At 29.1% G+C, this 22,743-nt stretch overlaps 3 protein-coding genes and 2 long non-coding RNA genes across 8 annotated transcripts; 3 read left to right on the top strand and 2 right to left on the bottom strand.

Moving 5' to 3' along the window:
* Positions 1–233: 233 nt before the first annotated feature.
* LOC122528034 (GILT-like protein C02D5.2) lies at positions 234–4,012 on the top strand. The gene is made up of 4 exons (XM_043652719.1): positions 234–495; positions 917–1,110; positions 1,595–1,915; positions 2,027–4,012. Exons 1-4 carry the CDS (start codon positions 381–383, stop codon positions 2,114–2,116), a joined length of 720 nt encoding a protein of 239 aa, XP_043508654.1. The 5' UTR covers positions 234–380; the 3' UTR covers positions 2,117–4,012.
* Positions 4,013–4,732: 720 nt separating this feature from the next.
* LOC122528056 (calmodulin) lies at positions 4,733–9,845 on the bottom strand. Its single transcript, XM_043652751.1, has 4 exons — positions 9,598–9,845; positions 6,460–6,634; positions 5,955–6,197; positions 4,733–5,799 (listed from the first exon to the last, which is right to left on the bottom strand). Exons 1-4 carry the CDS (start codon positions 9,598–9,600, stop codon positions 5,771–5,773), a joined length of 450 nt encoding a protein of 149 aa, XP_043508686.1. The 5' UTR covers positions 9,601–9,845; the 3' UTR covers positions 4,733–5,770.
* Positions 8,982–11,400, top strand: LOC122528062. Of its 2 annotated transcripts, XR_006306481.1 has the most exons (3): positions 8,982–9,305; positions 9,386–9,555; positions 11,209–11,400. It is a non-coding gene; the product is annotated as an uncharacterized LOC122528062 (long non-coding RNA). The 2 variants fall into 2 exon arrangements; XR_006306480.1 differs by having other exon boundaries at positions 8,982–9,555.
* A 713-nt stretch (positions 11,401–12,113) lies between these two features.
* Positions 12,114–12,678, top strand: LOC122528067. 2 transcript variants are annotated; one of them, XR_006306483.1, is made up of 2 exons: positions 12,114–12,149; positions 12,546–12,678. It is a non-coding gene; the product is annotated as an uncharacterized LOC122528067 (long non-coding RNA). The 2 variants fall into 2 exon arrangements; XR_006306482.1 differs by having other exon boundaries at positions 12,115–12,149; positions 12,558–12,678.
* A 4,069-nt stretch (positions 12,679–16,747) lies between these two features.
* Positions 16,748–22,685, bottom strand: LOC122528151 (tetratricopeptide repeat protein 7B). Of its 2 annotated transcripts, XM_043652989.1 has the most exons (15): positions 22,363–22,685; positions 21,593–21,744; positions 21,314–21,482; positions 20,823–20,879; positions 19,956–20,138; positions 19,552–19,681; positions 19,248–19,384; positions 18,929–19,167; positions 18,674–18,862; positions 18,435–18,613; positions 17,928–18,367; positions 17,596–17,834; positions 17,377–17,481; positions 17,201–17,292; positions 16,748–17,099 (listed from the first exon to the last, which is right to left on the bottom strand). In XM_043652989.1, the coding sequence occupies exons 1-15, from the start codon at positions 22,484–22,486 to the stop codon at positions 16,967–16,969; spliced, it is 2,568 nt and encodes an 855-aa protein (XP_043508924.1). In that variant the 5' UTR covers positions 22,487–22,685; the 3' UTR covers positions 16,748–16,966. The 2 variants fall into 2 exon arrangements, with proteins under 2 accessions (XP_043508924.1, XP_043508933.1); XM_043652998.1 differs by lacking the exon at positions 20,823–20,879.
* Positions 22,686–22,743: the final 58 nt, after the last annotated feature.

The following is a 22,743-nucleotide window of genomic DNA, read 5'->3' as shown; positions in this document are numbered from 1 at the left end:
TACCATTTCTGAATACACATGTAACTTTAAAAGTAACAAATCATTAAAATTAGGTTTTCTACATATGAAAATTTACTAACAAAAAAATCGTATACATTTATATTATTCAGTAAATTCATTATAAAAAATTTAAAAATATGTTTCAGAACGTTATTAATAAGAAATATATTAATCAAAACTTATCTTATCTATATCAAATATATATTTTTATCTCGCGATAAAATGAAACTCAGGTTGTAGATTGTACGAAATATTGTTATTCACTTCCATGTCCGTTGCGATGTGACACTTCACATTTCTTGCACGTTTAAAATTGTTACATCACAAGCAAAATTTATTCTGCACCGTCGTTCTAGTTTGTAGCTTTAGAATTACGGATAATGGGACTGGGAATTTTACGATGGAAAATATTATTGATTATTGTATCAGTTTTACTTCTTTGGCAATCCTCGAAAATGTGGTTGAGTCTCACTCAAGAGAAATCTGACACAGAAGGTAAAAATCCATATGTTTATAACTAAAGGACACGAAAAATGTAATAATTTCATTTTCCAAGATACTATCGGTTTTCGATTTGCAAATTACAGTTATTCGTTATTTTTTCAAACGTTTCAATTCTCACTGGTAAATCTGAATATTGTATAAATGCATATATTATTTATATTAAATAAGTAAACACTCAATGTACAAATTTTTCTTAGTATTATTGTATATTTCATGTGTGATGGAATTCCAAAAATTATTACTTCATTTTTATAAATATAAAAATTATTTGAGATTGTATTAATATCAATAAATTTTATCAGAAAATATCAGATAAAATTTTTATTTTCGTGTCAATGGTTTAAACAAAAATTTTAATTTATAATTATGTAATTTTCTCGATTTTCTTGGGTATCTGCTAAGTTTTGTATAGCACAGCTTCAGGACAACCAAGTGGTAACATTAAACCAAAAAGATGATGAGACTAAGCAAAAAGTTCACATAGCAGTGTATTATGAAGCACTATGTCCAGATTCACGCAGTTTCTTCATAAAACAGTTATTGCCAATGTATCACAAAATTCCAGATAATGTACAATTAGAATTTATACCATACGGGAAAGCTACGGTAAGATATTTTATAATGAGAAACATTTAAAAGTGATATACTTTTTTAATAGTTACAGATTGTGAAGTATTAATTGATTTTAGTATTTGTTTATTTTTTGACATGTATTAATATAATATATAATACACATAGTAGTAAAATATCTTTGTCTTCATGTATAACTTAGTTTTTTTAAAATATATACGTTAGTTTTGTATTATCATGTATGTACATGTAATAAGATATATTTTTATAAGGGATAATATGAAGTAACATAAACTCAAAATAATAACTAATTTCTAGTAAATATTATTAAAACATTATTTTATTTTTAGTTTTAATAACAATTAACATCATATTGCTATCAAGTATATTACTTATTTTAACATTTAACGTTTAATTACTCTCTGATTAAAAATGTTTAATTACTCTAAAGATAAATGGAAAAGAGTATTCCAAAACTTTCTAAAGTCTAAGTTCATTTAAATTTAATAAATTTTTACAGACTGCGAAAACTGATAACGGGTATGAATTTATGTGCCAACATGGACCCGTGGAGTGTGGAGCAAATATTATTCATGCATGTTCCATAGATATCCTAAAGAATACTTCCATTCAGTTAGAATATTTATCGTGTATGATTAAAAACAACATAGTACCAGTGAACATTATGGAAACTTGTGCAAAAAAAATGAATGTAGATTATAATCCTATTTTTAAGTGTTTTATTGAAGAAAAAGGCAAAGAACTTTTGGCTAAATATGGAGAATTAACAAATGCTTTAACACCACAAATTTCTTTCATACCAACTGTTGTGTTAAATGGAGTAAGTTTTTTAAATTAAGAAATTTTTAAATACAAAATAATCTATTCAAAACAAAATCAATTATTAAAAATTTTTGTTCCAATATATATTATAATAAAAATGGATTTACAGAGTTCTGAGAATCAAGCAAGGATATTAAAAAATTTACTACAAGAAGTGTGCCTAAATTTTAAGATTATGCCAGAAGGTTGTACATTCTAAAGACGTACGAAATATTTACAAAACATACTTCCCTGACAGATGTGCATGAAATATAGTATTTTTTACAGAACTTTTTATGGATTTAATGAATGTTAAGATTTAAATAAAAAAATGTCTTCTAAAGTTTTATTAAGGAAAAGAAATTAAATTAAAAATATTAATTTAATTAACTAAATGAATCGAGGAAGGGCACATATTGTACTAATACGCAATACTTTGTAGAATTATTTAAGAAATTTTTCAATTTTATTTATTAAGAGATTGAAATTTTTTTATTGTTATTATCTAGTATGACATATAATAGTAATATTATCCAAAAATTCCAAAATGAAAAATCTATGTCATTAGCCCCTAAATTACATTTTTTTCATTATTAATAATAAATTAAAATATTTTTATTGTACTATTTCTATTAATAATATATATGTATATAAATATCAAAATTTGTTCAAAATGTAATACTATTTTAATTTGAAACTGTACTATTATATAAAATAATAATATTAATAATACTTGATTAGTAATAAAATATCAGTAACACTTGATTGCTCATTTATAATGCATTTTACACGCATATTGGAATTTATAAATAATAATAAATTGAGTAAATTAATTCAACACGTAACAGAGTGGTGATATCTAAAAAAAAATATTAATTTTGAAAAAAAACTGAAAAACTTATTCTCATGTTTGAAAAAACAAGAGTTAATCAATACTTTAATGTATGGGAACAATTTATTAACTTAATATCAACACTTTATACAAACTGTGTCGCTTCGTCATGCACGATAAGTGAAATATGCCTTTGATATGGCGGAAAATATCTCGCATAAAATAGAAATTATGAATGTACAAATCTCAAACACAGGAGAAAAGAACATATAGCGAATATTTCTTCTATAGCCGAATGAATAAATACATTTATTGGAATTATTTTTCAGAGATAAACATCAAAAATAAATAACTTCTTATTCACGTCACGACGGAGTTTGGTAAATATCGTATTTTAATATTTTATATAATTTCGAAGAAAAGACTGAGAAGAGGTGACTGAAGTAGAATTTTCACTATTTTATTTGCGAGGAACAAATGTTTTAAGAAACGAGAACACGATTTTGTAATAGATCTCAAGCTTTAGTTATTCTCGAGATACAATACTGATTTTTCTTTTTTTAAACTTAATATCGGTTTTTAGCGCTCGCTGTGAAGAACTTTTGTAAAATTATAGTTTAGACTATGAATGTATAACTTTTGCGACACGAATATAAAATTAATATTAAATATTGGAATATATCTTTTTAACTTAGACTTAAACACTAACCGTCAATGATCGATGAAACGAGCAATAACTTGTTTAAGCATTTAAATAGAGATGTTTTTTGAGTAAGTTCTATATCACCATTTACAAAAGGACTTTGTCGTGATTCCTCTTTCCTTTTTTTTGCATCTTTACAAAGTGAGAACATTTTCTCCGTAAACCACTAAATTTTAACTTTATGTTCACAATAACGATAACAGCTATCAGAACGATCGCAAGTGAAGTAAAATAGTTTTAAGAGTTCTCTTTTTGCGATTCGTATGCCTTAATATTTTTATAAAAGGCTTTCGAACCGATGAAACTTCATAGATATGTTAACGCGAATCTTGACAGTGAATTATACACATAGATTTTGTCGGCAAACTATTTCTAGATGCCATTGAAAATGACGATGAAGATAAAAATGGCTGAAACGAGAGGTCCATTGGTTAATGAAGGAAACGAATTGAGTAGTTGTGACCTAAAAATGAGGATACATTTATTTTGTCTTTTTATGATCAATGCGATCTAGGTCACCAGAAATACAAGTACTTCTCATTTTGTTCACTTCAATATTAAATAATAAAGGACTGTGGAGGTTCTTTCTTCTTTTCTTCCTTCTTTTCGTAAATTAGTTTATATATATATGTATATATGTATATATACATATACACATATATACGTATGTATATATATACATATATATGTATATATAATATATATTACATATATATTATGACTGAACCACCGACACGCATGTGTTTTCCACTCTTCGGTGTTTGTTCTTAGTACTTAAGTAACATTATCATACGAATCGCACAAAATCACACCAGTTTCTCCAATTTTAGTTGTTGATCTTGCGAGACTGGCACGCACCCCTGGGCGAAGGAAAATATAATGCACCAATCACTGTGTTGTGACTTAACTTTTTTTTTTAAATCCCTCATCCCTGTTTCTTTATGATTCCATTCATATTTCAACAAAAGTGGTGTCGACGTTGCATAACGCACACGCGTTTTAAGGCTTTCTCAGTGAAGATAAGATACAAACGGGAGATTATAATGAAATTGGATACAGAACGCACTTGGTGAAATGTCTATGTTTGTCGTGTACGCGTTTGTGTATATATGTGTACATGTATAATACATGTCATGTTTACGTAGGTTTTTTTAAAAGATTACAAAGCTGAAAAGGCATAGAGAAGTTTTACCAGGAGTATCAATATTAATATAATCAGATTCCGTAGATCTTGTGAATGTGGTTCAAATTAGCGTTACGCACATCTCTGAATCACTTGACGATTCTCCGCATTTTCTTTCAATTTTAATAATACTTTTTTTCAACTATTAAAAATTGAATTATCCACTATGACGTAACAAGGAATCCAGTATACGCGGAATCATTGGTAAGTCAAAGGTCGAAGCCTATATTTCGAATTTTGGAAAACAATGCCCAATTCGAATTTTCTTTGGCAAAATAAAACAAACGCTTAATATGTACGTTACTGATAAAATTTCTTGCTACAACAAATGCTGTATCAATGATATAAGCACGTTTTCCTTGATCGAGAAACGAGCAGAATAAATTTTCAATTTATCTCGATCAACAAACGAACCTACACGATGCGCTATAATAGAGATTTTTCCTTTCTTTTAATACTTTTCCTCTCTTCTGTCCACTAATTAATAATTGCATTTTTTTTTTTAATACATTGAAAAGTAGATTTTACAAGGGAAACTTACACATGAAAGTCTTCAAAGATACGTGCAGAGAAGAAATAGGAAAAGGCCAAAAAGAGAGGAAAGTAAGGAAACACACTATTTATTTTATCATCAACAAACATGCGCGCCTGTTATATATATATATATATATATATACATATACTGTATATATATGTATGTGTGTGTGTGTGTGTGTGTGTATGTGTGTGTACATATATATATCTAACATTTTTTAATTATATTTTTTATACGGAAATAAATCATCTTTTATGTATTAGATGTATTTATGTGTGTGCTGCATATTTTTTGTATTTGTGTATGTGCGCGTGTAACATGTATTTTTATGTTCATGTTGTGTATAGTTAAGTATTTCGTGTATTTAGAGATAATGATTTTTAGTGGTATAACTTTTTAATTAAACAATTGCCCTGTATTACTTATCGTTAATGATGATTAACGCGTGTTGGACGTTGACTTTTCGCGTTTTAAAGACATCTTTGCGTCCAGATACAAGATTTTTTTCACTTTCTGGTCGATTCGCTTTTTGTTAACATTATATTTTTCTTTGTTTCTTGATTTATTTTAATACGTCAACACCACTTGAAGTTGCAAGTTTTTCCATTACACAGGTTGCATTCACTTTGATGTCATCATTGTGACGAATTCTAGACAAACAAAATAACGTAATTATTATTAGAAATACAAAATTTCAATTCAAAAATTATGCAAATACTTTACATATTTAACTATAATTTAGAAAATATTAAATAAAAGCAATTTAATTTAGAAATTATGGTAAATGTAGATTCAGTTGTACAACCTTCATAGTTCACTTGGCCATCTCCATCAATGTCAGCCTCCCGAATCATTTCATCAACTTCCTCATCAGTGAGTTTCTCGCCAAGATTTGTCATGACATGTCTGAGTTCCGCTGCAGATATGAAACCATTCCCATCTTTATCAAATACTCTGAAGGCCTCCCTAATTTCCTCCTCACTGTCAGTATCCTTCATTTTGCGAGCCATCATGGTTAAGAATTCCGGAAAATCGATTGTTCCATTACCTACAATTCCAAGTATTTTTAGTTTTGATTTTTTCTGAAATCAGATTTTTTCCAATGCTCTTAACAATGAGATAATGGCAACGATGTAAAAATTATTAAAAATTATTAAAAATTATTTCTTCATTATGCAAATATCTTAGATAACAAAATGATAAAATAACGTTGATATTACATACAATCTAAAAAAAAATACAAACATTGCATAATGAATAATAACATATGTGTTATATGTCAGTAATAAAATAAAATTAAAATAAAATACCATCCGCATCCACTTCATTGATCATATCTTGAAGCTCAGCTTCTGTAGGATTTTGACCAAGTGATCGCATAACAGTACCCAATTCTTTGGTTGTGATGGTACCGTCTCCATCTTTGTCAAATAGCGAGAATGCCTCTTTAAATTCTGCAATTTGCTCCTCTGTCAGTTGATCAGCCTTTAATTAAAAAATTAAATTTATAGTTACATATACATATCACTGATGTAAATTAATACTATTAAAAGAATTCAGCTTTAGAATCAATTGTATGACAAGTTCATTTTATCGAACATTGTACAAGTTTGATGTATCACAAAATACAATTGAATTTCTATCAGTTGCAATAATAATTAGAATAAAATACGTACATATAAACATTTTCTATCGTTTATATGTTTACTACTTAGTATCAAATATCAAAGAAATAAAGCTTCTGTTTGTATTATCTCACATACAATAAAGTGAATTCTATATATGTTGAAAAATTTTAAAAATTCTATATTTTGCAAGAATATGCCTAAAAAAACACGCGAATTTTTGTTGGCGAAATTAACAACACAATCACAAAGAAAGATTATTTTTAATATTCTTAACGATAAACGTTTTCTTTCTTTAATTTAGTTATTTTATGGTTAATGCATGATAATTAAGTCATTGATAATTAAAATCGTTGTTTATCAAGGCTCTGATTTGGTGGAATTGCCACCTTGCCGAAAATTCGAAACGGCTGTTCAGGTATTGCCCCACCCTCATTAGGAAAAGCAGCGGAAGGGCGTAACGGTGGTCGAGATATTCAGGACTCAGAATGTTGTTGATTGGAAAATTAATATTTTTGACACCAGTTAATCAGCATACATTCTTGATAAACGGAGACAGACATTCCAAAACTCGGAACATTCCGATTCTTATTCGAATTAGATTCGATCAAACATTACACTAAAATTCAATCTAATCCATACAATATATTTATAAAGAATTCATTCTTCAAATAAACTTCGACTTTTACCTGTTTACTCGCAAATATACGCAAGTAACAACTAATTAAAGTCAAAATTAAATTGTTTGTTCTACTCAATTTATTCAACTCTACATGCAATAAAATATATATCATGGCCGACAAATATTTACTATAAGCTTATGTTGGTAAAGAAAATTAACAAACACGTGACATTTGTGCACTTTTATTTACAAAAATTGTTACGTTTGTTATAATCAGATCCTCAAATAAAATGATAAATTAAATTAATTAATTCTTGTATTTACAAAAATAAAAAATTGTATAATTTATGTATTTGTACTTGCATAAAGATAAAATGTGAAGGAAATGCAGTATTTAATGTGGAAAGCTGTTTTAAATCAATCTATGAGTTCTAGAATAAAATACCTTAATATAGGTCAACTGTATGTATGTATGTATGTATACACATATGTATAATATGTACATGCTATGCTTTCTTCTATATATTTTATACAAAAATACTCATTGAGCATGTAGATCTATTAAACAAATGTCATAAATAAACTAATAGTTCGATATTCAATATTCAGTTGTTTATAAAAAGAAAGTACACACACACGCGCGCGCGCGCGCACACACACTGGGATAAATTTATTGTGTAGATATTTTTTAAGAATTTAAATAAAAAAACTTTATATTTCATTGGAAGACAATTAATTTTCAACAGAATCGAAGATTTATTTATAAATATTTTATATTCAATAAATAGTTCAGAGTGGTCAATCTGTATTTTAGGTTATGCGGTAAGACAATCGGCCAACATCTTTGAACGTTATAAAACCGCGGTTAAAACCGAGAAAATATTTTCAAAACTCAAAACGTTATCCGTTTTTGTTTAATCTTAAAAAGAAAAAAAAATGGAATTACGGAGTTACAAAATATGAAAATATATGTTTCGTATGGTATAATGCGATTATAAAATTCTTATTGTAGCTTTTACGATCTAGCACGTAAATAGTGCACGTTCAAATTTTCGTACCAAAAGATCGACGTTTATGGAAGATTAATTGAAGGATAAGTGCAGGAATGTATAAGGAATAAAGGAAATTGGCGCAACGACAAGAGACCGCGAAAATCAATAGTAAGATATTACCGTGTAATGGTTGATTGTGTCGAATATACTGCACCAGGAAAACAGTGAGAATGATAAAAGAAAGTCAAGATCATTCTTTCTCACGAAGTGCTTTGATTCCAAAAAAAAAATATTGTTAAAAAACTAACCTGTCACATACGAGATAAAAATTGATTAAAATTTGAGGCTTGTATTTTGAGACGAAAACAAGATATATTAAGCCTAAAAAACGAAATGATATTTCACTCGATTGAATATGTAATTGCTATTTCAAAAGTTTGGAATTATTTCACGTAAAACTTCATCAACGAAGAAAAAATTTATCGCCAATTGGAATCCACGAGATATTCGAAATACGATAGCAATTATCTTATAACCGATTTGATAATCTAGAGATAAAGTATTTTAAGCTGATAAATGTCGTGAATCGACGATTTCGAGGAAGTTTTTTCACGTCATTCGATATTCCAACGTACCGTTACACGGTATATTGATACACGACACAACGTAACACGAACGAATTAACTCTCAAAAAGTTTTTGCTTCGTTGCTGCAATCAAGCGGAAGATTTGAAAAATCATCGATTCCTGTCAGGATCGTGCGTGGTTTTCGCCGAATTTTTTTGTCGGGGAACGTTTCGACTTTTTAAACGGGGCGAGAAAAATGTGTATGTGAGCGACCAAAGGAGAGAGACGGATCGATAGTCGGTCCATCTCCACATACCGGCCATATTACGAATAGTAATATTGTAACAGTGCGTAGGTAAAAAAAATAAAAATAAAAATAAAAATAAAAATGAAAAATAGGACAACAAGGTGAGAAAAAGAAAATATCACAGGACCTGGGAAATAGAGTCTCTCGAACCGACGGGGAAAGACAGGGGGGAAAAAAGGTGTTTTGCAGTAAATGCGTATTGGTCGGTTGCACGTGCACTCGACGCGTCAATGCGGCAAACGAAAGCTTGGGCGAAGGGTGAGGGCGAGGGGCCGCTGAACGACGTCTGCATAGGTAGGTACACGCACCAGGCAAGAGAGAATATATTCGACTTACCATTTTGGCTCGGTTTTTTTACGTCTCAGTACGCTCGACGATCTCGAATATCGGTCTAGGCACTAAACACAATGGGATACTATTCACAATCTCTCTCCGAGCAGCCGTGGAAGGGAAAAACTTGTGTGCACGAAAGCACGGACAGACACGCAATACGACACAGCCGACGAGAAACACACTCGGGACAGCAATGGAGTCCACCGTTCTCTCTCGGTGTACGAGCTTCTCTGCCGCTTGTCTCGGTCAGGTATCACTACGCCGCCCCTAACGGGCTACGCGACGGCGTTCCGTGATTGGCCAATGGTCTGGACGGGGGTTAAGGGGAGTTCACGCGGCGATGCGCCGCGTCGTTTCCTACGCGATCGACAGATAGTCCCGTGCGGCTTCTCCTCTGCGAAAACCCTGAAAAAAAACGACTGGTTTTTAATTGGACAAATAGGAAGAAGTAGGAACGACACGACGTCCAACGTGGAGAATGGTCGTCATGGACAATCGTGCAAATCCGCTTTACATGCGGGGTGGGTGCGGTCGTGTTTACAGGACAAGTCCGGGCGAACTAACCAGGCCTGTGATTGGCCGACGCGCACCTGCAATGCGTCAGGCAGCCGCGCGGATTGTGCCGCCGCCGGCTACCGGGTCAAAGCCGGGCTTCCCTGCGAGAGATGGCTCGAATGCAATGAACACGTTTTTCGGCTGCGTTTAGGCCCTACATCTCTCTCCTCTCTCTCTCTCCCCCCCTCTCTCTCTCTCTCTCTCTCTTTCTCTCTCTCTACTTTTCTATCTTCCTCTTTTTGCTTTGTTTCTCTCTTTGGCTATCTTTGTCTTTACTTTACCCTCATTTTCTCCTTCCACCTCACCCTTTTCTCTTCTGCATTTCCTTCTTCTACTCTCTTTCTCTTTATCTCTCTTTATTTCTTTCCATTCGCTTTCTTACGATTTTTGTATCATTAGTTCTCCGAGTGATCGTATATAGCTTACCGAAGAGACCAGCTGTTGCAACGATGCCACGATAATATTGACTCGTTTGACACTACAATCCCCGTGACATCCGTCATTTTTAGTCAGTTTTGCCTCGGCTCCAGTTTCTAGAATGATCTGGAAATTCGCACCTTAAATGATAGCGATCAGGTGCGGAACAGGTTTAGCAAAACCAACGAAGTCACTTGACTCCGTTTTGCTATCTTCTCCTGTGAATGATATTAGGTCATGATGAGTTAATACTTACTGTCTGTGGAGGGAATACTTTGAAACACTTTAAGCATCCCTGGAAAGATATTGGTTAACGAACAGCAATCGCGAATCGTTGGTGCAGAAAGAGCGAAATGAAAAATGAATACTTCGCTGAATCAAATACCCTTTCACGCCCAAAAGAATTCTATTTCTTTTTTATTCATTTATATATATATATATATATATATATATATATATATATATATATATATATATTTGCATTCCTTTGTTATATTTAAGTTAAATAGAAGGAATTAGAAAAATTTTCTAATGATATAAATCCTTGTTTTCTCTTATTTATGAAAATTCTATTTTTGTCTTGTGTATTCGATTTATAAAATTTTCAATTGAAATTTTTTTATTTCAATAAAATTTTTACAGAACCCCTTGATTCTATTCCCAAGTTAGGAGGAAAGAAAATATTTAGATGACCTATTTCACGTGGACCATCCCTTGCGTTAACCCCAGAAGTACTGGAGGTTTCAATGTCCTTTCATAGAATCGGTCGATATCTTCTTAAATAAAAATAATGCGCGTACACGTTCGTTGGATAAAGGAATATAGTGCGATTAGGTAAGTGCCATTTTCAGGGCAAGAAATAAATATCGACTATAATATTTGATTTCCGAAATTTATTTCGTGCTGCAGCTAAATTCGTAAATTCTTTTCAGACGAAAATACTGAGTTAAAAATTTCAAGACCACAACGTGAAGTCACTACAAAGCTTTTATCATCGTTTTAATATTTCTTAGCGCATTAATTACATTTTGACCTGTATAAAGTATTCTACATTTTATTTTATCGTACACACACTTTAGCAGTATATTCTACGTATAACAATAAGTCATGTAGCAAAAACTTCATAATTGCTTTATTAAAAAAAAAAAAAGTAAAATATAAATAATATAATAATGTCATGTAGCAAGAAGTCCATAAATGCTTCATTAAAAGTAAAAATACACATGAAATGTAAAGCTATGTACTTATATTTATGTGTGTTGAAAAAACATGCGAGGAAATTAAACAATTACGATGAAATTTCTGTGTCTACAACATAATATACAACATAAATTCAAGAGTACAATACAATATCAATTTTAAAATGTATACATAAGTATATATAGTTTTATGTCCTATATTTTTCTTATAACTTTTCAATGGAACATTTTAGTCTTATTTTAGTCTTATCCTACAGAACACATCGACAAAGTGTGTCGATAATTGTGGGACATCCTGCATAATTTTACAAGGGTTGAACATATAAAACGAAGAATGTATACGTAGAAATTGAAATAAAAATTAACATTCAGTTTTGTACATAGGTACGTAAATATGTGCATATTTAATTGGTTTACGTGATATCACATCAACGGATGAATACAATTTAAATTTGCGTGATACATTTCACAACACGTCGTTGATTCATTTATTTGCGTTTCTAATCGGAATTTATTCATTCATTTATTTAATAACTTTTTAGAATTGTGTCATACACGAATTGTCACGCATCATATGTAATACGCGAATATTATTCATAGTTGAATAATAGATAAGAATTTAACGTAAATTTGTGTAAAAAATTTTGTTTGAAATCTAATCTGTTACAAACTTACATTAATATTATTAATATTCGTCATTTTGATGATTTATTGAAATTTAGATTTACTGACATATACAGATAACAATACAGATAAATTTTTAATTGAATTCTGCATTAGTCATGCTTACAGTGGAATTACGAACGCCTTCAAAAACAGAAATGATGAGATACACTATGATACAGAATGAAAACTGAATACCTTATTAAAAGCATGGAAGTTCAATTTACGGAATCATCAGTATGACGCGCAAGAAAAAAATGCGAATGACGAATCCACGATTCTATATATGAGGAAAAAAGGAAATATCCAATAAACTAATTGTTTTTTGTTGCATTTTCAATTAAAAAGATTCACGTAATTTCCGACTTTTTCATAATTTTTCGGTTTTTACGTCAACGTTATGCATTAGTGGCTATGTACCTAATTCGTCAACTAATTAGGTACTTAGCTTCAGCTAAAAATTAAATTTTCCAAGACCAGGTAATTAAAATAACACATTCTTGATTGCAAATTAGACTCAGTTAAACGTAAATTGGAAAATTTATAATCATTTATCATTTATCACTATATGTTTGTAATCCTTCATCTGAAATTAGTGCTATGAAAAAACTAAGTTCATTCAAGAATTCGTATAATTCTTTATTAAACCAGTAGTCATATAAATAATCTATTATTCAATCATTTAAATTTTAGACTGTAATTATAATGTTATTTTTGAATGTTATACATTTTTTGATATCTGTCCAAGTTATATACTATAATATTTTCTGTTTAAAACATTCAAACAAACAACTTTGTTAAATATTTTAACAATAATTGTATTTACATTGAAGAAATCAAAGAACAACCTTTAATATTACTATTAAGATTTTAAATTAATTTCAAAGTAAATACGTTTTGCATAGACTATAGATTACAACATATATTGTTTTAGTTATACAGTCATGTATCAATTACAAACTTATCTATTTTTATCCTACTACATTTCCATTTGGAAAGTGCAACGATAGAAAAATATATTAAAAGATATGGTTGTAAATGCACTGAACTTTATCTAACGAGTTACAAGTTAGATACGAATAAAATAGTGATTTTTAAATCGCGTACGGCATGTAGACATTAATCTTTTAAACATATAAAGTAAGGTATATATGATCCATTGCAAATTACACAATGTAACGTATGGTAGAACAAGTTTAATACAAGTTTAATTAAAGGTAATACAGATAATACAACAAGTTAATAAAGATAGATAAATAAAATCATTTACATACATAGTTCAAGACATTTGTACATCATATATATTTTCCGAATTAATTGGCAAAAATAATATCGCGCAATATCTGTTCAATTATATATTGCATAGTGTAATCCTTTACTGTTTAGTATTGATTACAATAATGAAGCTGTAATATGATGCGATAATCTAACGGTGCGATACAACGTAATACGGGTTTTCTTCATCGGCTCGTGTAAATGACTTGTGCAAATGACTTATTCGTCTATTTCCAGTACGCTAGAATTCTTAATTCGTTTAAAATTATAATGCCGTTTAGGTATTGATATTCATAAACTTCGTTCGTATCTAATAGATAATTAACAGTTTCGCTGGTGGCCGTGACCGATATGCGATAACGCCGTCGCACGATGTTCGCGATATCAATAATAAGCGATGAGCATGCGTGCGACAAAAAAGAACGTAGTATGTACTTAGTTACCTAACGGAAGTGACGGTTCCTCCGCACCATTTTTTTGAAAGTATACCAAGGTCACCTTGGAATTGTCAAAAGAAATTATAATATGAGGATGTAGAAGTAGAATATACAAATATGACTTGATTATGCAAACATATGCAACAAAATGCTTGTTTAGATAAAATCTTCGCTTATCGTGACCATTTTACACAAAATTTATAATAATGCAATGTCTATTTTTTTTTTTTTTTTAAATAATAAGCATCGACTTTTGAAACGAAAAAGGAAAAAAAAATCAGAAACTGGCTTTACCGTATTTTCGTACAGCTATTGCTTCATATTTTGTAAAAGTGCAACACGTACGAAATTAAAATAGTTGCAGAAAGAATTAAGTAGAATGTAGAAGAGAATTCTTTAAACATAAAAAAAAAAAAATGCTTTATCGATCAAATTTAATGAAGTAAATAACAAATGGCTCAAAGATGGAAAAAATTCTTTCTGCTGTAATTATGTAAAAAAAATTATCGATTTAATTTACATTAGTCACTATTATTCTTCGCAGCATGTTTCGTTTTCTTTCATTACATTTAAATATGTCGAGCGTTAAAAAAAGATATTAAAATTCCTAACCTAATAGTTGCACCTTTGGCTTATCCAATGTTACTAAATCTTTGTAATTTCAATGCAGTGGAGACCCGTAACCCTTTATAGCTGTCGTTTGACCAACACGAAAAGAAAAAAAAGAGTAAGATGATAATATGTAGTTGGTCGATTGTATTACGCATAGCCGTAAGCTCTGCAGATGCGTGATGCGCTAAACGTGACGCGGTACGACATTCCGCGGGCTAACAGTGTCTACGTGAACATACTGTTTTTGGGAATCGTTACTGGGAAAAATCGATGTTCGACCTGATAGGAGACAGAAAATATGGATTCATGACGCAGTTCCTCAAAGGGCCTAGCTAGTTTTAAGCGAGGTTTTCGAAAAAGTTCTGTGGCTAGGTTGCACTGGGCCTGCGCACGAATAAACGCGCAATGCGACACGCGATAGAATGGGACAGGGAGACTTGTAATCTCGTTAAAAAGAGACGGAACGGGGGATAGAGAAGCGCACAACGGCGTTCACGATTAACGGTAAGGAAGGGAATTTAATGGGTGTCATGGCAAAGAATGTTAATTTTATACCTTACGTTCATCGATGTAGCGCCTAATTGGTGTTAATTTAACAGAAAATGTATTGTTAAAGACCATTCCGTGTTCAATTTACAACGTGATGCAAACTTTCAATCACTTTAGATTTGAATATGTATCTGGGTGCAGGATAGAATGCTAATTTTTGATTGCAATTGAAGAAATTTAATTATTATTAAATCGTCTGGGCTGCTAGTCAAGTTAATGTCAATGACATTAAAATCAATAACATTCAATACTTTATTAAGTTTTATTTTTAACTTCGTTAACTTGATTAGTGATATTGCTGTACAAATTATTAACTTTATTAGTGATATTATTATACAAATAATTATCGTGGATAGTGATGTTATTATAATTAAGAAAATAATATTATTATATTTGTAATATTTATATTGTATTAAATAAAAAATATTTGAATCTAATTTAAATAAAAATATTGTATCATAGTGCATATATATATTTTTTTAGATTTTTTACTTTTTAACAGCATCTTTACGTTTCAATGTGTTGGAACGTGTAATATTAGAGTTTTAATAAATTATAATTCAGTAATTTTATCGAGAAATTTCGCGTGCTTTGTGTTACATCATACTATGAATTTCTTCATATTATATCATTTATTGAAATTTTTTACGAATTATGATGAAATAGTTGAAGCAAATAGAAAATAAGTTATTAAGAAGAATGTTAAAAAGTTAAAAACTTTAAAACATATTAATATTTATAAATAAATATTGCTATATGTATTAAATCGACATGTATGATTATTGAATTTTTTTATAATATTAAACTTTCCAAGAAATTTATTTAAAAGATATTATATTATAAATGTTGGTAGAAAAGTTCTAGAATTTATTTTAATCAATCAATATTCATTGTAAAAATATTTCTACCATAATAAATTATAAGGGCATACATTCAACTGTAACTTGAAAGGTGTTCAATAAATTTATTTAACACTATTATCTTATCTTCAGTCATAATATAAATAGAAGAAAATAATCTGAACCGTAAAATTTTATCTGATTTATTTATGATATAACAAAAGATAAAAGCAAACATCAATCTCACTAATTTTAATAAAAAATAAACGGCGAAACATAATTTTTACAAAATAACTTTTCCTTTTACACTTATTAAATTATTTAATATTAAATTATTTAGCTTTAGCTTTAATATTATTTAAATTATATATTAAAAATGTAGCATTAAGGTACAATCTCACAAGATAAAAATAGAGTTACAGCTATAACACATAAATAGCTAGATAAAGTTATAATATATAAATATAACTATAAAACGTAAATATTTGTGAATCCATTTCTACCATAATACTTTTTTAGTTTTATACAAATATAAAATATTTTTAAAACTTTATTTACAAAAAATGTTTGATATCATATATTTAAAGAAATTATTAAAGAATAATAATTCTCTTATAATTATTTCTTTATTAGAGTTTTTTTTTACATTGATTATTGATAAAGTATTTGCATAATTTTAATATTTTTTTTAAAGAATTCATTTATTTGTACAATAATGCAACAGTGTAGAGATAAGCAGGTACTATTGCCACAAGGGCAAACAAATGCCAATGTTGTACGATAAATTATTATCTGTTTTTAATCTTATTTAAATAAAAATTCTAAATCATTCAAATGTAACTGGTATCGAAAGAATTGGTAATATCGGATTCGTAGTTTCCACTTCCAATGCTGTAGCCATACAATCACTTGCTGCTTCTACTTCACCTAAAGATTCTAACACCTTTCCTAAGTTATACCTGTAAAATAGAATTTTATTTGATTAAAATTTTGTAACATATGAGTTATTCACAATTGCATCCTCACACTTTTAAATAGAAATAAATGAATATTTTTATACCATGTTTGATGAGAATTCGGATCAATTTTTGCAGCATCGCGTAATGTTTTTTCAGCTAACCTTTGACTTCCCAAATAGTGATAAATTAACCCCTAATAAGGAAAATAATCTTCAAATAAACGTATACTATCTCATCTAATAATAATTATTATTTAATAAACTACAATAAACATTACCAAATGTTGTAAACTTTTAATATGTGATGGATTAATTGAAACTGCATTTTGATAACATTGCTTTGCTTCCATGTATTCCAATTTATATTCATGAAGTAAACCTCGCTAGAATGAAAAATAACTTCTATGTACATATTACATTTTGACGGTGAAGTTATATAAAATAAAAAATAATTAATTATCTTTGATTTTTTGTTTGATAATATTATTCGAGCTTACTGTATACATAATATGGTGACTTAGCGGAAAAATATTCGTCGCTTCTTGTAAAGAAAGAACAGCACCATTTGGTTGATCCAAAACTAAATATACTTCAGTAAGTAATAACCAAACTTGTAATTGCAATAGCCATGCTCTTTGTGGTCCTGGTTTCGGAGTAAAAGAGCTAAGAGACGATGCAACTTCAGATAAGGCTTGTTCTACTCTTGAAGCAGCCAATGATTGTGCATGTAGAGAACCTATTTAAAATTTTGATTATTTAAAATTTTGTATAAAATAATTTAATTTTAAAAATTGCAAATTTTAAAATTAGAAAGAGTATTAATACATACTGGAATCTTTATCAGACATTTCAGAAGCATACAACTGAAAAACGCTTCTGGTTTCACTGCGTTTCTCACTATGTTGTTCATTACAATTAGTATTAGTCTGATCTTCATACAAATTCTTCCAGAGTAAAAGCATATGTCTTATGGTAAACAATGCTTGCTCACCACCGATACTTCGTAATTCAAGATGCGCTTTTACATAAAGAAAATTTAAATTATCTGGATATTCTTCTAATACACTGTTTATTAAATGCAATGCTTCTGAGTATTGTTTATGAGCCGATAGTAGTAATATCAATAAATGCAAGGATGGAATGTGTTCTGCCCGAAGATTTAACGCAATTTTTACATGAATCATTGCGTCGTTAATTTGTCTGTTAATTGCATATTCATGAGCTAAATAGTATTCTGCCAAATGATCATTTGGATCACACTGTTGCGCCCTATTAAATAAATATATAATATTATAATATATAATTTATCCTTTACTTTATACTTAATTGTACATACTTCTGAAAACATTCCAAAGCTGTTTTAGTATGATAAGTTTTATCCATTTTCACTATAGTGTTTGTAGCAAGAATACTATGACCAATACCAATATAGAGATGACATCTTGATTGCATTCCTTGAGAATTTGATGTTTCTCTTTGAAGTGCTTTTTGACTCCATTCGATACCTTCTTTTACCTGTTTATTTAAGTATATTTTCAGTATATTATTTTATGCAATTTGTATATAATATCTTACCATATTTAATTGTTCATAGCATAGTCTTGCGGCTAAAAGACAGGGCATTACTTTTTGTGGAGATAGTCTCGTTACCACTTTTAAAATTCTATATGCATGCATATATCTGCCCATACTAATTAAACATAATGCACACTGAGTCCATACATGGGCTTCTTCATGAGAAAATTTCATTGCTCTTTCAAATGACTATGAAAATATAACATTAAATTGTATCTTAATTCTGAACAGTTTATTTTATTTTATTATAATTACCTCATATAACAAATCTACTTGACTCCATCTCACAACAACTACTGTGAGGAGATCATATACCGCAGTAGCATTTTCAAAAGCATGTATTCTTGCATCTTTAAATTCTGGAGATTGACTAAGCACAGCGTCTCTAACCGCCATAGCTTCACTTATTAATAATAATAGAATTGTTTCTTCATATTCATTTCTTGGCACAAACATATTAGGACCTAAATATTTCTTTGGCTTCCAAGGTGAATCTAAGAAAGACAGAATAATGATTTAATATTTTATTTTTATCTTTAAATTATAATAACAGCCATTTTATCAATAGTATTACCTGCAGAATCATTTGGTGCTTCTGGAGCTTTATATTCCGCACCACTAATTCCTCGAACTAATACTTCCGCTAATTGTCTTGTTAAAGTAACTCTAAGACTTTGAGTAGTTGTGGACTCCACAGCAGATAAAATTTCCCTTATAAGTTATTGAATTTCATAAATAGAAATTGTTTATTTAATTTCTTAAATATTATTTCTAAATTGCATTGCATTATATAAATAATAGCAGTATTTGTTATCGCTGTCATCTTCTTGTTATCATTTTCTTTCTTGCATTTTTAATAAATAGAAACAATTAATTACCTGTAACGATTTATTGCACCTTGAATATTACCAGTTTGAATATACAATATGGGTGCCCTTTGTAGTGCTGTTTCCAAAATTGGTCCAATATGTTTTGTAGAACAATACGAAGACTGAGAGGAATATGTACCTGTTGATCAAATGATATTAAGGTATTAACTACAAAACCCAAATTTCTAGTTTTGTCACATTCCACCAACAAATCCTATATTATCACCTGAAAAAATATAAATAAACATTATTAATGGAATATTCTTTCAAAATGAATTTATCTTAATGCTTGCCATTATTGTTTTTTATTCAGTGAATATTCCTACTATGAATCATACACTTATTATTTATGTAATAATAAGTATCAATTAGCATTATGTGATGGAAGAAAATATATTAAAAAGGATCATCACCTGCATTGTTACTATTTATGGTAGACGTGCCATTTTGATGTTGCATTGCAAGTTTGTCTTGTTCTTGTAAATAAACCAATGTTAGATCTCCAGCAATTTCATAACATTTGATGATCTGCTCTTGCCATTCTGCTATTTTATATTTTGATTTGGAATTTGGTGGTAACTTTTCTAGACAAAGACCTGTTATAAATAAAAAGATTTATTAAAAGGAACTATTATCTAAAAATTAGTATAAAATAGAATATTAATATATTTTTGATATTAAGATATATATTTTTAAGCATAGAAATAATATATTTATAAAAATAAAAGCACTGTTTCAAGCAGATGTATTTTACAATATTTTAAGCACTAAATTAACATTTATTACATTTATTACAAAGAAACACAAATATACCAAACAAATTATTTACACAGATAAATCTAAATAATTCTCATCTCATAATCTAAATAATTATGTCTCAATTCTTTTAAAGAAATAAGTTATTCGTCTAAAGTGTAGTAATTATTATCAATTAAACATGCAATATCTTTTTATATATTTAAAATAACTAAATTAATTGAAAGGTATGATATAAAATATGATTAATGGATAAAACATTGAATTTATCATGCAACAGAATATTAAAAAGATGCAGGTAAACAATCTGAATAGAGTTAAGGAAACATAGTTACCATTAATATAATATCTTCCCTTTTTTTGGATTGTTGAAATTGATACAATTAAGCATGAAGCTGGTATGATAAGACAATACATATTTCAAACATTTTAAGAAGTATAGTGGTAAAGCATACACTTTAATAAATAGCTAATACACTTACACATGGCAAATAAGAGAAATAAAAATGAAGCAAAATACAAACCTTCAATTGCGTATGACTCAGCAAAAGTGCGCAGTCTTCTGCAGGATAAATGTTTCGCTGTGTTTAAAGTAAACAATCTTTCTTTCTCTAAGTTGTATATTAGTTGTGATATTAAACAAATTATAAATGTTTCCAAAAATCATTGCTTGTGTAACTACTAAATTTTTTGAATTGGGTATTACCTTCGGATTGATGAGAAAGTATATACTTAAGAAAGTTTAGACTACCAATAAGAAAAAAAAAATGCAATTCTATAAATTTTGTTAGAACATTAAGTGCAATACTATTCAATTTAGCATAAATTTAATGGTCTAAAGTACAGAAGTATTAAAAAACAAATTTGTTAAGTGAAATATATGACACCAAACTATGATAGATATAAATCATTCCTTTATTTAAATGGCAAGCTATTATATGTAATATTAGAAATAATAATGCACTAGTACATACTAGCAACGTATTAAATAATTCAAAAGCTAACTGATGCAAACCTTTAATTGCATATGACTCTGCAACAATACGCAGACTTCTACAAGGTAATGGCTTTTCTGTAAGTGTGTGCAATTCAGCTTGTTGATAATGTTTGAGAGCTTCTTCATACATTCCCATTGCATAATGTAATTTACCAAGTAGTAAATGTGCATCCAATACAACTAAAGCCTATAATTTAAAATGTTACTTAATAATTATAGATAAAATTTTAAATTAATTAAATTCAGAAATTTTTATCTTTCATTCACTTAAAAATAGTTAACTAAGATTATAATTACCTGTTTATCCTTTTCATTTGCTGCAAGAATTAAATACTTTCTAGTTTCTTGTAGCCCATTTCTAGCTTTTCCAATATTAGCATCTATAGGTGGAGTTTGTTCTAAAAAGCTTTCCAATCTTCCTTCTCCACATAAAAAATTTGCTAAACATTCTAAAATCAAAAGCATTTATCAGTATGTAGAGTTGCACATATACTTCTAGTTTATATATTTTAGTATGAAATCAGATTATTTTGACAATGTTGTAATATTTATTAAATATAAAATTTTATGAAATATTTATTAAATATAAATATAAATATAAATATAAATACTTATTTTTTAATATAGTAACTAATATAAAATCTCGTGAGAATTTATTATTTAAAATTTCGACAATAAAAAAAAGTTCATGAAAAAGATATTAGAATCTTTGCAGAATTAAAAATAAATTTATAATGGGACATGTTCATAATTTTTATTGATCATCTTGTTGACAGTAAAAATCAGATGTGTTTATTAACTCGCTGATGACCTCAAATTTTAAAAAATAGTTGAAAAAATCTTAACGTCAAATAACATTTCACATATATATTTGACCTTTGCTCATATAGAATCCTTACGATTTGACATGACTTAACGACTTTTTTTTACATAAACAGATTACGAAACTCGTGACGAGTGTGACAGTTAATTCCTATGAAACTTGATCAAATCTTTTCTTTAAAAAAACAATTCTTAAAATTCACAGGTATTTTAAAATTAATGAATGAAAGAAAAGAAATATTTACCATTGCTAGGGTATTGTATTTTTAGGTGTTCCGCCAATTCTATAACCTTTTTCCAATTTCCTTCCTCGCGGTTTTTATCGATTTCAGATTCAATTCGGAGGGTGTGTCCTTTTTTACTAGTCATTCTAATTCACGTCGGAACAAGAACGATACACGATATCAAATGCTTTCGTAATATTCAATAAGATGTCATATAATATATCGATCATCAGTGTTAAACGCGTGGGCACGACATAAAATATGCACATATGACAATCTCCATCTCAAGCACGTGCAATACTATTTTGAACTGCCTGTCACGTCATTGATTCTGCGAAGTGTAGATACGGTGCATCGTGAAACTTGCTAGTTAAAAGTCAGCGAAATTGTGTATCGACTGTT

Source organism: Frieseomelitta varia, unplaced genomic scaffold (assembly GCF_011392965.1).
Source record: "Frieseomelitta varia isolate USP_RPSP 00005682 unplaced genomic scaffold, Fvar_1.2 scaffold_1028, whole genome shotgun sequence".
NCBI lineage: Eukaryota > Metazoa > Arthropoda > Insecta > Hymenoptera > Apidae > Frieseomelitta > Frieseomelitta varia.
This window is presented reverse-complemented; position numbering and strand designations above follow the sequence as displayed.